The 16656-nt window shown below is 49.4% G+C and overlaps 1 protein-coding gene across 1 annotated transcript in view; it reads left to right on the top strand.

Moving 5' to 3' along the window:
* The first annotated feature begins 16297 nt into the window (after positions 1–16297).
* The window catches only part of CEP72 (centrosomal protein 72kDa), a 19377-nt gene continuing 19018 nt past the window's right edge, over positions 16298–16656 (top strand). Inside the window, exon 1 of the mRNA XM_006876904.1 lies at positions 16298–16379. Within this exon, the coding sequence (XP_006876966.1) occupies positions 16298–16379 (82 nt within the window). The remainder of the gene's footprint in view (positions 16380–16656) is intronic.

Below are 16656 nucleotides of genomic sequence, written 5' to 3'. Positions count from 1 at the left end.
CCACCCCCACCCCCACCCAGAGTTTCAAACTTTATTAAGCCGGCTGACTCAGAGGAGCTAATTTTTCCAGATTCTGAGCCCCGAATGGAGGGCAACACGGGCCTATATGGGGTCAGAGTCCGGGGAGGGGCCAGGCTACATACCTGTTTGAGGGCAGGGGGAAACCAGGGGGATTGGTCCCATTTGGTGACTTGATTAGCATTTTAGCTTGCCTTCTGAGTGGGAGAGGGCAGTGGATGATTTTTACCTTTTCCTGTCCTTTCCCCCCTTTACAAAGGCTTTTGATTGTGTGGATCATGACAAGCTACGGACAACATTGCGAAGTATTTTAACCATAGAATCCTCCAGTACTTCAAGTCAAGGCTTGAATTTTTCCTTCAATTCTTTCTTGAGAAGTGCTGGCATGGCACCCTTTTGGTTTTCTAGCTCCACGTCTTTGCACATTTCTTTATAATACTTGCCTTTGTCTTTGTGAGCCTGCCCTTTGACATTTTTTTTTCAGCTCTTTTGCTTCATTTTTTCCATTTGTTTTAGTATCTCTATGCTGGAGAGCAAGTTTCAAAGTCTCTTTTAAAATCCATTTTGGTCTTTTCTTCTTTCTTGTCTTCTTAATAACTTTTGGTTTTTGTATGATGTTCTTGGTGTCATTCCATAGCTTTTCTGGTCGTCAGAAATTAGTGACTAATACATCAAATATGTTCTTGAGATGGTTTATAAATTCTATTGGGCTTTGTTCAAGGTGTACTTTGGCTTTTGTGGAATAGTTTTAATTTTCTTCAGCTTCACCCTTGACATGCATATGAGCAATTGATGGTTTGTTCCACAGTTGGGCCCTGGCCTTGTTTTGGCTGATGATATTAGGTTTTTCAACTGTCTCTTCCCACAGATGTAGTCAATTTGATTTCTGTGTATTCCATCCAGTGAAGACCACGTGAATAATCACTTTTTATTTTGTCTATAAAAGGTATTGAAACATTTCAACAAACTGATGCAGCACTGAAGACACTCACTCATCTATGCCAAGAAATTTGGAAGACAACTGCCTGGCCAGCTGAATGAACGAGATCCAGCTATGTGCCCAATTCAACCCAACGGAAGGCAAAAAGTCATTAGACAATATCGTTAATATTGTATGCAAGTAAAATTTTATTAAACATAATTCAAAAATGGCTGCAACAGTACATTGACAGACAACGGCCAGAAGTTCAAGCTGGATTCAGACGAGGATGTGAAATGAGGGCTATCATTGGTGACATCAGATGGATCTTGTCTGAAAGTAGAGAATGCCAGAAAGATGTTTACCTGTGCTTTACTGACTACTCAATGGTTTTTATTGTGTGGATCACGACAAGCTATGGTCAACATTACGGAGAGTGATTATTCCAGAACACTTAATTGTTCTGGAATAAGAGAAACTGTACATGGACCAAGAAACATGTCCAAACAGAACAAGGGAACACTGGATGGTTTAAATTAGGGAAGGTGTGCACCAGAGTTGTATTCTTTCACTATACTTATTCAACTGTATGCTGAACAAACAATTCTAAAAGCTGGATTATATGAAGAAAAATGTGATGTCAGGATTGGAGGAAGACTCATTAACAATCTGCGATATGCAGATGATACAAACTTGCTTGTTGAAAGGGAAGACATCTTTAAAAACTCACTGATGAAAATTTTAAAAGCACAGCTTTCCTTTCAGTTTGCACCTCAATGTAAAGAAAACAAAAATCCTCACAACTGGGCCAGTAAATAACATCAAGATAAATGGAGATAAGATTGAAGTTGTCAAAGACTTCGTTTTGCTCGGATCAACCATCAACACACATGCAATCAGCAGACAAGAAAATAAACGACGTATTGCATTAGGCAAACCTGATACACAAGACCTCTTAAAAGTGTTCAAGAGTAAAGATGTCAGTTTGAGGACTAAGGTGTGCCTGACCCAAGCCATGGTATTTTCAGTAGTCTCATATGCGTGTGAAATTTGGACAGTGAATAAGGAAGACCATAGAGGAATTGATGCATTTGAGCTATGGTGTTGGAGGAGAATATTAAATGTACCATGGACTGCCAAAAGAACTGACCAATCTGTTAGAAGACATACAGCCAGAATGTTCCTTAGAAGTCAGAATGGCCAGACTTCATCTTTCATACTTTGAACATGTTCTCAGGAGGGACCAGTTCCTGGAGAAGGACATCATGCTTGGTAAAGTGGAGGGTCTGTGAACAAGAGGGAGACCCCTCACTGAGATGGACTGGCACGGTGGTGGTACCAGCAGGAGCAGTCATCACAGCGATTGTGAAGTTGGTGCAGAACTGGGCAGTGTTTTGTTGTGCTGTGGGTCGGTAATGACTCAACAGCACCTAACAACAACACACAACAACAAAAAGGTGTCTGCAATGAATAAGTCATTGGTCTTGTAAAATTCTATCATGAGATCTCCAGTATCATCCCACCAAGGCCAAATTTTCCCACTACTGATCCTTCCTCTTTGTTTCCAACCCTCACATTCCAATCACCAGCAATTATCAATACATCTTGATTGCATGTTTGATCAATTTCAGACTGAAGAAGTTAGGAGAATTCTTTAATTGCATCCTCACTGGCTTTAGTGGTTGGTGCATAAATTTGAATAATAGTGGCATTAACCGGTTTTCCTTGTAGGCGTATAGATATTATCCCATCACAAACAACATTGTACTTCGGGATAGATCTTGAAATGCTTTTTTTGCCGATGAATGTGAACCCCTTCCTCTCCTATTTGATGTTCTCAGCAGATAAACCATTTGATTGTCTGTTTCAGAATGGGCAATACCAGTCTATATCAGCTCACTAGTGCCTAGGATGGAGTCCTGGTGTGGTACTGTGGGCTAATGTGATGGACTGCAAGGTTGGTGGTTCAAGTTCACCAGCCGCTCCTTGGAAATCTTAAACAGGGTTGCTGTGGGTCAGAACCAACTCAATAGCACTGAATAACAACAACAGTACCCATGATATTGATATTGATGTGTTCCATTTCATTTTTGACTACTTCTATTTTCCTATTCATACTTCATACGTTCCATGGTTTGATTATTAACGGATGTTTGCAGCTGTTTCCTCCCATTTTGAGTTGTGCCACAACACGAACTGAAGGTCCCAAAACCTCTGCTTCATTCACATCAGCAAGGTTAACTTTAGTCTGAGGAGACAGCTCTTCTCCAGTCGTATTCTGAGTGTCTTCTAACCTGAAGGGCTCATCTTCTGACACTCTATCAGACTGTGTTCCATTGCTCTTCATGTGGTTTTCGGTGACTAATCATTCACAAGTGGTCTCCCTCTCCTTCTTCCTAGATGGTTTTACTCTGGAATTTCCACTGAAACCTTTCTGCTTTGGTTGACTCTGATGGTATTCCAAATACCAATATCATAGCTCACAGTATCACAGCCACCCCAGCATGACAAAGTGACAGACAAGTGGGGGGACCAATGGATAAGGAAGACCATAGAAGACTCCAGGCATTTGAATCATGATGTTGTCAAAGGCTTTGAGAGTGCCATGATTGCCTGGCAAAGAAACAAATCTTTCTTAGAAGAAGTACAAGCAGAATGCTCCTTAAAAGCAAGGGTGGCCAGACTGGGTCGCATGTGCTTAGGACATGTTGTCAGGGAGGGACCAGTTCCTGGAGAAGGACATCATGCTTGATAAAGTGGAGGGTTGACAAAAAAGAGTAAGACCCCAGTGAGGTGGACGGACACACCGGCTGGGACAATGGTGAACACAGTTGTCTGGATGCTGCTGGGCCAGCAGTGTTCAGCCCTATTGGACGTTGGGTGGTTTATTAAGTGAGAACCAACTCTGCAGCATCTAACAACAACAACAACGACCATAAGGTAAGAGTGTTTTTGAACAGTTACATCTTTAATGTCTATGTAAATACCTGCAGAACATCTTTGATCGCGCTTCATTCCAAGACCCTATCCATCTCCTTATGCTGTCTTGAATAGTTGACCTTTGACCCTTCCTAACCCTCCCACAGAGTCCTGGCGTGGCACTGTGGGTTAATGAGCCAGACTGCAAAGTCGTTTGGATCACAAGGTGGGCGGTTCAAGCTCACCAGTCGCTCCCTGGAAACCCTATACAAGGTCACTATGGGTTGGAATCCACTCGACGGCACTTAACACCACCAACAACCCTCCCACCATGATTTCTCCCAGTTGTAACTTACAATGATCTCAATGACCAAAGACCCCAGGCCTGTATCTCCAGTCCAGACTTTCCGCAGCGTCAAGTCAACGCACCCTCCCCCCAAGAACACTCTTGACAACCACCCAGCCGCTTGTCCAGCCGCCTTCCTATTCCTGCTGGTGACTCTGGCCTGCCTTGTGGGTCTCCAGTGCTGCTCTAACACGGATACCACGAGTGAATGTCTCTCCCAGTCGGTGGTGGTGGTGGTGCACCAGTGGGTCACCGGTCCAGTGCTTTCCCTGCGTCACCTCAGGGCAGTTTAAGAGGCTAGAAGTTAGAATTCAGAGACCTAACTCCAGAAAAAAGGTCCTTTTGTCTCCAGTTAGCATCTGTTGGCCCAGCATTCCTTGTGTCTCGGCATCCAGCTTTCCTGGGATCTTGAAGCCTCACAGTGCGGGGATCCCAGGTCCATGGGACACAGTCTGTCCTGGCTTATCTTTCTTGGTGGTAGCAGGTCCTTCTTTCTCTGCTTACTTCTCCTTTCATCTCTTGTAAGATAAAGGAGTCTTAGGTCATGCTCCTGGAAAACTTTCCTGCATCAAGTCAGGCTCATGATGGGGTTAGGGGTATTTCAGCCCTCCCTTAATCCTCTTATTGGATTATCACATCAGATCACATTCTGGGGAATTACCACATAATTGTCAGACCATGACCCAGAACCATGATCCAGCCATGCTGATGCAGACTTTGGGGACACAACTCTGTCTATGATGGGTCCCTCTGGCACCCTCAGGAGCATCCTCAGTCCTCCCCTGATACTCCAGGGTCTCCTGTTTGTCCTCTGCACTCCCTCCTGCCTCCCCTGGCATTTAGTCCTACACAGTGGCCATTTGCCTGCCTTAGATGCGTTCAGCATGACCTTCCTCTGCGTACGGCTTTGTCCGACTCCCTCTGTGCTCAGGATAAACCCCGAGTTCTTGCAGTGGCCACAAGACTGCGTGACACTCATCCCCACCACCTAGGCTGTATTCCGTCTGAGGGCCAGCAGGCCTTCCTGTGGTAGGAACACGTTTTCAGTCCCTGATATCCACATAGTGACCCCTCCTCAGGCTCTTGCCCAAGCTCTACTTCCTGCTCTGGATTTAAATGGTACCCCACCGAGCACCCTACTCCACCCACCGGGTCTCCTGTACTTTCTTCACCACATGTGTCACCCGCCAGCACACTGTCCCATTTACTGATTGCACTGAGTCCACTGGGACTCACAGAGCCCCCACAGGGTACAGCTGAACTGCTCCTTCAGAGTTTCCAAGACTGTAAGTCATTATGGGAACCAACAGCCTCATCCTTCTCCCACGGGGTGACTGATGGGCTTGAACCATCAACCTTGTGATTAGCAGCCCAATACTTCACACACAGCACCACCAAGACCGTGCCTACATTCTGATGCCTGCGCCTTATTGATGTGAACTTATTCGGAATAAAGTCTTGGCAGGTGATTAAATGAAGGACCTTGAGATGGGAGGTCATCCTGATTACCTGCTCCAAAACCAAATCTACTGAGACAGCTGTCCTCAAAGAGACCCTATAGTATGAACAGAACTGTCCCTATGCATTTCCAAGCCTATAAATGTTTATGGGAGCAGACAGAATCATGTGGGCCCCAAATCCAATGACAAATGGCTTTCTAAGAGATACACAGAGTAGAGTTACAGAAACTGAAGAGAAGAAGGTCATCTGACTAGGAGGCAGAGATCGAGGTGATGCAGCCATAAGATCAGAAACACCTGGCTCAACACAATCCGCCAACACCTAAATCTGCCAACACGAGTGGCTTCTGAGTTTCGGAACTGTGAGAGAATCAGTCTCTGTGGTGTCAGCCACCTGGGTTGTGCCTCATAAAATGAATGCAGCCCTGGCCTCCCTCCCTAGAATTTCAGCTTCTCAAGCTCTTAGTGTACCCTGCATCCTGGCACCTAGAACTGGGCATGGAGGACAGAACCGTCACCAGTTACTGCTGACTTGGCTACAATTTGGGGCAACCCTGTGAGGAGCAGAGTAGAACCGGCTAAATAGGGGTTTCAATGACTGATTGTTCTACAGGAGCGCTCCAGAACTTCCTTCCAAAGCAACTCGGGTTGACTCAGACCTCCAACCTTTTGGGTACCAGCTAGTGAGTAACTGTTTGTATCATCCAGAAACTCCTGAACTGTGTTCTTGTTAGGTCCCATGGAGTCAGTATAGTGTCCTATACACAACAGGACACATTCCTTGCCACACTTGAGCCCAATGCTGCTTCCACTGTGCCAATCCATCTCGCTAGGGGTCTTCCTCTCTTTCTCTGACCCTCCACTTTGCCAAACATGATACCCTTCTCTAGGGACTGGCCCTTCTGATACTATGCCCAAAATACGAGAGATGAAGTCTAGCCATCCTGGCTTCCAAGGAGCATTCTTGCTGTACTTTTTCCAACAAAGATTGGTTCATTCTCTCGGCAGTCCATGGCACTTTCAATATTCTCCTCCAACGCCATAACTCAAATGCATCAATTCATATACGGTCTTCCTTATTCACTGTCCAACTTTCACATACATGTGAGGCTATTGAAAATACCAAGGCTTGGGTCAGGTGCACCTTAGTTCTCAAACTGACATCTTTGCTCTGGAACACTTTAAAGAGGTCTTGCGCAGCAGATTTGCCTAACGTTATTAATAGGTGACATCAAGTTGGTTCCAATTCACAGTGACCCTATGACCAACAGAATGAAACACTGCCGGGTCCTGCCTCCTCCTCACGGCCATTGTTGTACTGGAACCCAGGGCTGCAGCCACTGTGTCAACTCATCTAATTGACGGTCTGCCTCTGTTTTTGCTGACCTTCTACCTCGTCAAACAAGATGTCCTTCTCTAGGACTGGTCTCCCCTGACAACATGCCCAAAGTATGAGAGACGAAGTTCGCCACCCTGCTTGTAAGGCGCATTCTGATTGCACTTCTTCCAAGACAGATTTGTTTGTTTTTCTAGCAGTCTATGGTTGTCGTTGTTGTTGTTAGGTGCTGTTGAATCCATTCCAATTCATAGAAACTCTATGCACAACAGAAGGAAACACTGCCTGGTCCTGTACCATCCTCACAACTGTTGTGTTTGAGTGCATTGTTGCTGCCACTGTGCCAATCCATCTTGTTGGGAGGTCTTCCTTTTTTATGCTGACCCTCTACTTTATCAAGCATGGTGTCCTTCTCCTGATAATAGTATGTCCGAAGTATGAGAGATGAAGTCTCGCCATCCTGGCTTCAAAGGAGCATTCTGGTTGTACTTCTCTAAATATAGATTTATTAGTTCTTCTGGCAGTCCATGGTACTTCAAATATTCTTCTCTAACACTGTGATTCAAATGCATTGATTCTTCTATGGTCTTCCTTATTCACTGTCCAACTTTCATATGCATTATAAAGTCACTGAAAATACCATGGCTTAGGTCAGGCACACCATAGCCCTCAAACTAACAACTTGGCTCTTGAACTCTTTAAGGAGATCTTGTGCCACAGTTTTGCTTAATGTGATACAGCATTTGATTTCTTGACTGCTGCTGCTTCCCTGACTTTTGATTACAGATCCAAGCAAGAGGAAGTCCCTGATAACTTCAGTCTTTCTTCTACGCCTCATGATATTATTTACTGGTCCAACTGTGAGGATTTTTGTTTTCTTTACATTGAGGTGCAATCCGTACTGAAGATTGCAGTCTTTGATCTTCATCAGTATTTTAAATCTGCTTCCCAAAGTTCTGCATATACCATCTGCATATTGCAGGTTGTTAATGAGTCTTCCTCAGATCCTGATGTCATGTTCTTCTTCATATAATCCAGCTTCTTGGATTATTTGCTCAGCATACAGATTGAATAAGTATGGTGAAAGGACTCATCCCTGGCACACACCCTTCCTGATTTTAAACCATTCAGCATCCTCTGGTTCTGTTGAAACAATTGCCTCTTGGTCTATGTGCAGGTTCCTTATAAGCACAATCAAGTGTTCTGGGATTCCTATCTTTCTCAATGTTATCCATAATTTGTCATGATCCACATAATCGAAAGCCATGTATAGTCAATAAAGCACAAGTAGACATCTTTCTGGTATTCTCTGCTTTTAGCCAAGATCCCATCTCATGTTAGCAGTGAGATCCCTCTTTCCATGTCCTCTTGTGAATCTGCCTTGGATTTCTGGCAGTTCTCTGTCAATGCACTGTTGCAGCTGCTTTTGAATGATCTTCAGTAAAATTTTACTTGTATGTGGCAGCAATGATATTGTTCAAGGTTTTCCACATCCCACTGAAGCACCTCTCTTTGGAACGGGCACAAATATGAATCTCTCCCAACCAGCTGGCCATGGTACTTTCAATATTCTTTGCCAGCACCATCATTCAAATGCATCCTGGCATTTAGTAGTTGTTCAGTGAATCCTTGCCGCATGTGTAGTTGAGGCTGCATCTGCAGAAATGCACTGAGCAGTGCTCGTCCCGCCCCCAGGCCAGCACAGAGTCTGTGGAAGAAAGAAGCTGAGGTGGCAGATAGGTAAGTGTGTGTGTGTGGACAGCTTTGAGGGGCCCTGACGTTCAGGTGAGCAGGGTTAGATGAGTTCCTCAGCTTGGACTGTTCAAGGGCAGCCTCCCTGTGTCTTCCTTCCAGTATTCCTCTCTGTGGGGCATGGCGTGCAAAACCTCCCTACTTGGGGTTCCAAAACGCCCTTGAGGCTGGAAACTCTGTGTGTGTTGGCAGGGAAGCTGGCCCTGCCCGTGAACAGGTGTAGCCGCTGGACTTCAAAGTCCCCAGGAGGAAAGGGGCTCCGGGCAAACAGGTGAGTCAGCGCCATTGTTCACTGTCTGAAAATCAATCAGGTCCAAAGTAGAAACTTTGATTCAATGAGCAAAACTGTGTGGCTAACTGGCTTTGAAAAGGACATTGCTTCCTGCTTATGCTGAAAAGGATACTGATCCCTGAAAACGATTATCCAAGGTCAAATGAGTGCAAGACACAGCCTGAAATCCATAGCAGACAAGCCAACTGCTTCCAGAAAGGCCATTGGGAGGGACGCTATGGCCCCGTGAGCACACAATCCAGGGGCCGAGGGTGCACTGCAGGCCCAGGTTCCTCGGGAGATGCCTTGGTCATGGGGGACACGGGGTCTAGAGTCAGAGCAGGGATGAGTCCTGGTGCCCACTCCTCCGCCGCTGTCAACTGGGGATGAAGCGTCACCCACCATCACACCCAGCATGGAAGTCCATGCCATTCAACAGAGGTGTCCTCACCTCAGACAGCAAAGGTGACCAGAGACTACAGGTCAGGTCATCTCAGAGGTAAGGTGGGAACCTAGAACCTAGGTTGGGCATCAGGTTTTAACAGAGAGTCCAGGGTTGAGATCTGAGCTCAGAACTCTGACATAAAATAGGAGTATCAACAAGATTTCCCAAACCATCAAAACGTATGCTAACCTTCATTCCACTGCCGTTAGATACCATCGAACTGATTCTGACTCTTAGCAACCACGTACACAACAGACCGAAACACTGTCCAGTCCCGGACCAGCCTCAGAATTGTTTGAATCCACTGCTGTTACCACTGTACTGATGGATCTCCTTGGGGGTCTTCCTCTGTGATGCTGACCCTCCGCTCCATTAAGCATAATGTCCTTCTCCAGGGACTAGTTCCGCCTGATAACATGTGCGAAGTAGGACAGGAAAAGTCTCAACATCCTGGCTTCTAAGGGGCATTCTGACTGCACTTCTCCCACGCAGAGCTGGTAGTTCTTCTGGAAATCCAGGGTACTTTAAACATTCTTTGCCAACACCATAATGCAAATGCACTGATTCTTCTTCTAAGGTCTTTCTTAGTCATTGTCCAACTTTCACATGCCGATGTTGTTGTCGTTGTTAGGTGCCATCGAGTCGGAACCCACTCATAGAGACCCCATACACAGCAGAACGAAACAATGTCCGATCCTGGGCCAACCTCACTACGGCTGCCACACTTGAGTCCATCAATGCTGCCACCTGGCCAATCCATCTCGTTGGGGGTTTTCCTCTTTTTCTCCGACTCTCCATCTTACTTACCAAACATGATATCCTTCTCCAGTGACTGTTCCCTCCTGACAATATGTCCAAAGTATGAGAGACGAAGTTTGGCCATCTTGGCCTCTAAGGGGCACTCTGGTTGCACTTCTTCCAAAATGGATCTATTGGTTCTTTTGGCTCTTGAGGCCACTGAAAGTACCATGGCTTGGGTCAAGAGCTCCTTTGGCCTCACACCTTAAACAACAATTGGGTTTACAGGCGGACTGTAACATTAACTCTTTTATGGGTTTAGATTCCTGGGATGGCCACTAGGCTCAAGACACTGAGCAGAAGAAAGGTGCCACCTACAGAGGGGCTGCCTACACCTGTTCCTTTTTCCTGAAAATCAAACCTGTATCTGGAACAATCACTGTTTACTCCTCATCAAGCCTACTGACTGCCCAATGTGAGCTAGGGTCCTGCATCCTCCACATTGGAGGTGGAGAGGCAGCGGGGGACTGGGCTGTCTGGGCCCCCAGGAGTCATGGTACATTAGATCTTTAGAGATATGAGGCCCCTCAACAAACACCCTGTTGTCTTGAGACATCAGCCCTGTCTCCTGGGGGTTGCTTTGCAGTGGCTGGGACACAGGACAATGATGGGGAGCCAGCCCCTGGACACTCACTTCCTGTGCCGGGGTCCAGGGAGCACCCAGCCACGAGCAGGACTCTGCAGCTACTCATGGGGTCAAGGACTGCAGCCAGGGGTCAGGTGGTGGCAGCAGAGCTGGGCCAGAGCAGTCCTGGATGTAGCTGGAGGTGAAAGTCAGTGCTGAGGGATGGAACAGCAAAGACACATGTATCCACAGCTCTGCCCTAGAACATTCCACAGTGTCAAGGGGCATCTGCAGCAAATGAAGGCAGGGTTTCTCAGACTATGAATGTGCCCCTACCCTGCTTGTGTATCCTTTGGGGCAAGAGCTCCACACTCAGAGGCGGAGGGACAGGTGGGATTTGGCAATGGAGTGTGGGACCCCTGTGGGGTCCACGTTGTCCCTCAACCAGGAAATTCAGACCTGCAGAACCTCCCAAGCCTTATCCCCACATTGTCCAAACACATTTGGGTTCCTGGTTTGCCTGAACACCAAGATCTTTTAAAGGTTGGCAACTTTGCAAACAGCCCAGCCTCTATGTCCTCTCCCCAAAGTGAGTGGGTTCTTGTCCCTGCAGCCAAGGGCATCGGTGAACACCAGCCTAGGAGACTCATGGAGCACATGGGGAGGAGGGAACCAGGAGCTGTGGAGTGTGAAGGAGGCTCTCTCCAGGTCTGAGCTGGGTGTGCAGAAGCTGTGCCCCCTCTGGGATCTCCTGAGAACAAACCAAAGGTCCTGGCACCGGCATAGCCCAGCACAGCCTACCGTGGGGTTTCTAGCTGGGTTGCCATTATGTCCCAGCCAGGTTGGGCTGGCTTCTGTTTGCATTGTCACTGTCACCTCAATTTGATAAAAGTGTTTACCAACACTCTGCAAAACGTGTTCGCAAGCAAAAGCTATCTGAGGGCCAGGGCAGTGCAGGGCAGGGCAGGGCCACAGCCTCCCAGGATCACCACCTGCTCCTTTCCAGAGCACCCTTGGGCACACTCATCACTGATAACCTCTCCTGGTGAGGCTCAAGGACTGTTGTTTTCTTCCCGTTGTCATTGGGAGCAGAGCAGAGAGACCATAAAGCTGCCGATGGTCCCATCAGCTCAGCCTGCTCCTCTGGTGTCTAGCTCTAAAACCTTAGCCCTTTCAGACAGGTGGAGACTGTGCAGGGGCTGATGTGGACAATGTGTCAGCCCTGAATCCAGAGAGCACAGTGCCTTCCGGTCACAGAGCTGGTGCCAACCAGCTGGCCCCTCTGCCTGCCGTCAGCTGACCTGCGTTGTAGCTCAACTGCATGGCACGCTGGATAAGTGTGCCCCTGGCCCCTCTGCTTGCAGAGATTGACCCAGAAGCCCATCGCCATGACGTCTACCTCACTCAAAGCAGCCATGGAGCAGCCTGGAACTTCAGGTCCAATTTTGGGAGAAGGGGAGTTGGTTGGATATATGTTGATGCAGAGAAAGAAATGTTGTTCTCAAGCGTCGTGAATCTGGCCAGGGAAGGGTTTCCTTCAACAGTTATGAGTGAATCCTTCCAGGAGGAAGGCGCAGCCACATGAAAGAAGGATAACTAAATTCAGTTGCTTCTCCGAGGACTAGCTTGGGGATGCATGCTGACGACAGTTCTGCCTTCCCCTCTAGACCACATCTTTCTTCATCTGGTTAGCACCACCAGACCACAGCTCCTTCTTTTGGCAACAAACACTGACTTTGAAGAGCATTTGCAGCGACCTCCAGCTTCACCCAGGGTTAGGGTTGGCCCTCCACCTGACCCACAGTAGGTTCCCGCAGCTCGGCTAGAGAAGCCTCTGGAAGCTCGTAGTGAATTGGAGGCACCGGCTGCTTGTGTGCATGTGTGTATGTTGCAAGAGTTGTGTGTTTGCACATGTGTGTATGTTGCAAGAGTTGTGTGTGTGCACTTGTGTGTATGTTGTAAGAGTTGTATGTGTGCACATGTGTGTATGTTGTAAGAGTTGTGTGTGTGCACATGTGTGTATGTTGTAAGAGTTGTATGTGTGCACTTGTGTGTATGTTCTAAGAGTTGTGTGTGTGCGCATGGACTGTGAGCCTGTGGGGGAGGATACACATACACACAGGTCAGTTTAAAGGAAATGGGGCATCCCTGGGTGGTGCAAACCGTTAAGCACGGGATTCCTAACCAACCGGAGACTCCTTGGCAGACAGGACTGGAGCTCTCTTTGTGGGGGTCACACCCTATGGAGGAATAGCTCTACCCCCCACAGCGGGGGTCTCCAGGAGTCAGAATGGACAAGGACAACGCTGGGTGCACTAGGCGGGGTCTCCACATGTCACAGACCTTGTTCTGCGACACAGACTCTGCTACTGATAATGCTGACGGGCCACTCTCTGTGTGTCTCCTGGGAAGTAACCGAAGCCAGTGCCTGTCACAGTACACAGAACACATCCTCCACCTGGTGGGGAGCCGTGACTGGACATAGCAGGGTCCCTTCCAGTCTGCCTGCAGGGGTTGCTTTCTGCTCTGGAGCCCTGGTGTGTACACACCACCTTCCCCCCTTTACAAACCACACGTCTCCTCCCTCCCCCCTTTTACATGTCATGTGTCTCCTCCCTCCCCCACCCCCCTGGTTTACATGCCATTGTCTTACGGGCTCTGGGGGCCAGCTCTGAAACATGGTAGAGGGTCTCCCAGTGGGAAGACCATAGCATGGAGACCCCCAACTCCGTGTCTAGCACAGTATCTGTGGTCAAGCCTCATGCAGCGCCTCAGTTGCCTCCCTTCCCTCCCCCTTCCCACCTATCATGCACTCCGCAGCTCAGACCTACAGGAAGGGAGGGGGGAGTGGGCCTAGAGGGCCGGCTTCTGCTCCAGATGTTTAGTCCAGGCGGCTGGAACCAGGAAAGTGGTGGGTGGCGCTGGAGATGTCTGAGGACAGAGTCAAAATGCAAAGGTGCCAGATGACCTGGTGGAGATGCAGGTACATGGTGGAGGTCTCCGAGTGCAAGCAGGGCAGAACTCGGTGGCACGTTGATCACCCACTGGCCACACAGTCACCCAAAGAGGCAGGAGGTGCCTGGGGCTGGACAGGCAGTAAGGGGGCAGGGGCAGCGCTGGACACAACCCCAAGGTTCAGGTTTGGGTGCTAGGCTCTGCTGCGCATTTTGGTGCCTTCAGCCCTGTGCTCCTCCAGCCCCCAGGCCCAGGTCCGTGTTGGGGCCCTAATCGTTCGCCTCAGCAGTCCCACCCTCCAGCCCTGTGAATGAGCCCACGGGGCACAGAGATGCGGAAGGGGTGCAAGGGAGATGCCGATCTCGAGGAACTTCCGGTGTCGGCACTGGAGGCGGAAGGCTAGGCCTGGGAGGAAGTGCAGGGCCTGACGCCCCACGTGACCTGCACATGCGCTTTCCTCGGCTCACTGGAGAAGCGGCCCAACTGAGAGTGTCTGTACCTTCCGGGGCAAGGCCCTCACTCTGGTCCCTCTTTCTAAATGCTGGTGGAGATCCCCAGGGAGCCAGGGCCCAGTCTGAAAACCGGCAGTTGGCTCATGGCTGGGGCTTAGGCTCCTGGGAGACCCCCACACACCGGTGGAAGGCCTGAGCAGTTAGGAAGATGCACTGTGGAGTCCTTCAACTGGCTTCACCCCTCCTGATTGTAGACTCCCGTCCCTCAGGGTCCCCCAAACCTATAGTGGGTGCTGTCCCTGTGTCCACGATGGTTACTGCACCCACGGTGGCCGTAGTGTAGTAACGGGCTGTGGTCAGGCCGTCCCAGCTCCAGACTACACACCCAAACCCCTCAAAGAAAATGCCAACATCTTATTCAACTTTAGTTAGTTCTCAAAAAACTGAAAGCAGGCCGAGTGTCTAATTGAAGTTGAAATAAATTCGCGTTGAGTTCTTGACCTAATGTGACCATTAAAACTGCGAAAAACATGAAGGTGACTATTTAGTAAATTGGGAATATGTTCATAAAAAAGTAACAGAAAATTTAGTAGGAAACACTCAGCATCATGTCATTGTTATTGTTTGTAGTTGAATTGGTTCCCACTCATAGAGACACTGTTCAGGGGTTCTGAGGAACCTCTGGTGGGTTTGGACCGCTTCCCTTCAATTAGCAGTCCAGTGCTTATCCTCCATCGCCACCCCAGGATTCCTAGTCTCATTAAGATACATAGTTCTGTATGTATTTACAGAAACCAGTTGCTTTTTCCTCAGGAGACCAACAGACCTTTCTTTTGGGGCTCCCTAACATTGTATGCTGTTTGGTGCAGCTGAGTCACATTTCCCACATCCCCCATTTCCACAATTCACGGTGATCCCAGGCACGTACAACGGAAGGAAACACTGCCCAATCCTGTCCGTCCTCGTGGTTTAATTCATTGTTGCTGCCGCTGTGTTCGTCCATCTCACTGAGGGTCTTCCTCTTTTTCTCTGAACCTCCACTTTACAAGGCATGATATTCTTGGAAAAGTACTTGGTTAGCTCAGTGGTGGGATCTTCAATTTTTGTTGTCTTCTCTATTTCTTACAAAGAACATGCAATCTTTTCACTCATCACACATAACCTGTGTGATGCTGTCCCAAACAGGCCTGGTGCAGGAGGTCCCGAGGAGCACAGCTGACCTGAAGGGACTCCCCTAAAGGCCTGGGTCCGCAGGAGGAAGAGCTGAGATTGTACCACCAAGATGAGCTACTATTCTTGAGTGGCCTTTTCCCTTCCTTTGCTTCTGAAAAGCCTGGGTCTTTGTGTGTTGTGTCTGAGGTCCAAGGGTAGGCATGAGTCCTGGGGGAGACCTGGCGCCCGGAAATGCCTGGAGCCACACGTTGGTAAAGCCGGGAAACAGAGCTCACTGGGTCTCAAGCTCAGTGCTGTAAGTGGACGCCCACCGGTCTGGATGCGTGGCCGTGGTCCCACACTGGGCTGACATCTAGAGCCCGGATACACTCAGGGCCACGGGGCCCAGCAAGTGTCTCCACGTGGAGCAATCAGCCTGACCTGGGGTCACAGAGCGCCCCTCACTGGGGACCTAGTCTCCCTGACCCTAGAGGTCCTTGTAGCCCAGGTAGGGTAGCCTGGGGGGACCCCGATGGCTCGATCGCAGCGGTATCCCGCGTCCTCTCCCGGACCCGCGCCCACCTGGCTTTCCCAGGACCAGGACACAGCCCGCAGGAGGAGCATTCGAAGAGTGCCGCCACCCGTAGAGCTTCCTCCGGGCGGGATCCCTGTCTCCCTCACCCTAGAGCCAACGCTACCAGAGCCCGGCCCGGCCCCGCCCACCCTGTCCCCTCTGCCCGCCCTCATCGTCACTGGCCACACCCACTACCCAGTGCGATTGCTCCTGGGACCTGGTCCTTGGGTCTCGCCCAGTCTGGCCCCGCCCCCGCCAGCCCGTCTGTAATCCCGCTGCAGCGCCCACCGGACGCACTACGCAGGCGCAGTGGGTCTAGCGTTCCGTTTGAAAACATGGCGCCTGCTGGTTTGCGGCTGGTTCTGTGCGAGGAGAGGATCCGGGAGAAGAGCGGCTTGGCTGCACATCGCGACTTGGGTACGGCCAGTGCGCCGGCAGGCACCGATCTGAGGAGTCCGGACTCCGGGCTGAGGAACTCGGGCTCCAGGTTGAGGGACCTGGGCTCGGATCTGCGAGACTCGAGCTCGGATCTGAGGGAATCGGGCTCGGACATGAAGGACCCGGGCTCCGACCTGAGGGATGTGGGCTCAGATCTGAATGATGTGGGCTCTGACCTGAGGCACCTGGGCTCGGATCTGAAGGACCCGGGCTCCGACCTGAGGGATGTGGGCTCCGACCTGAGGGATGTGGGCTC

This window comes from Chrysochloris asiatica, unplaced genomic scaffold (assembly GCF_000296735.1).
Source record: "Chrysochloris asiatica unplaced genomic scaffold, ChrAsi1.0 scaffold00424, whole genome shotgun sequence".
NCBI lineage: Eukaryota > Metazoa > Chordata > Mammalia > Afrosoricida > Chrysochloridae > Chrysochloris > Chrysochloris asiatica.
This window is presented reverse-complemented; position numbering and strand designations above follow the sequence as displayed.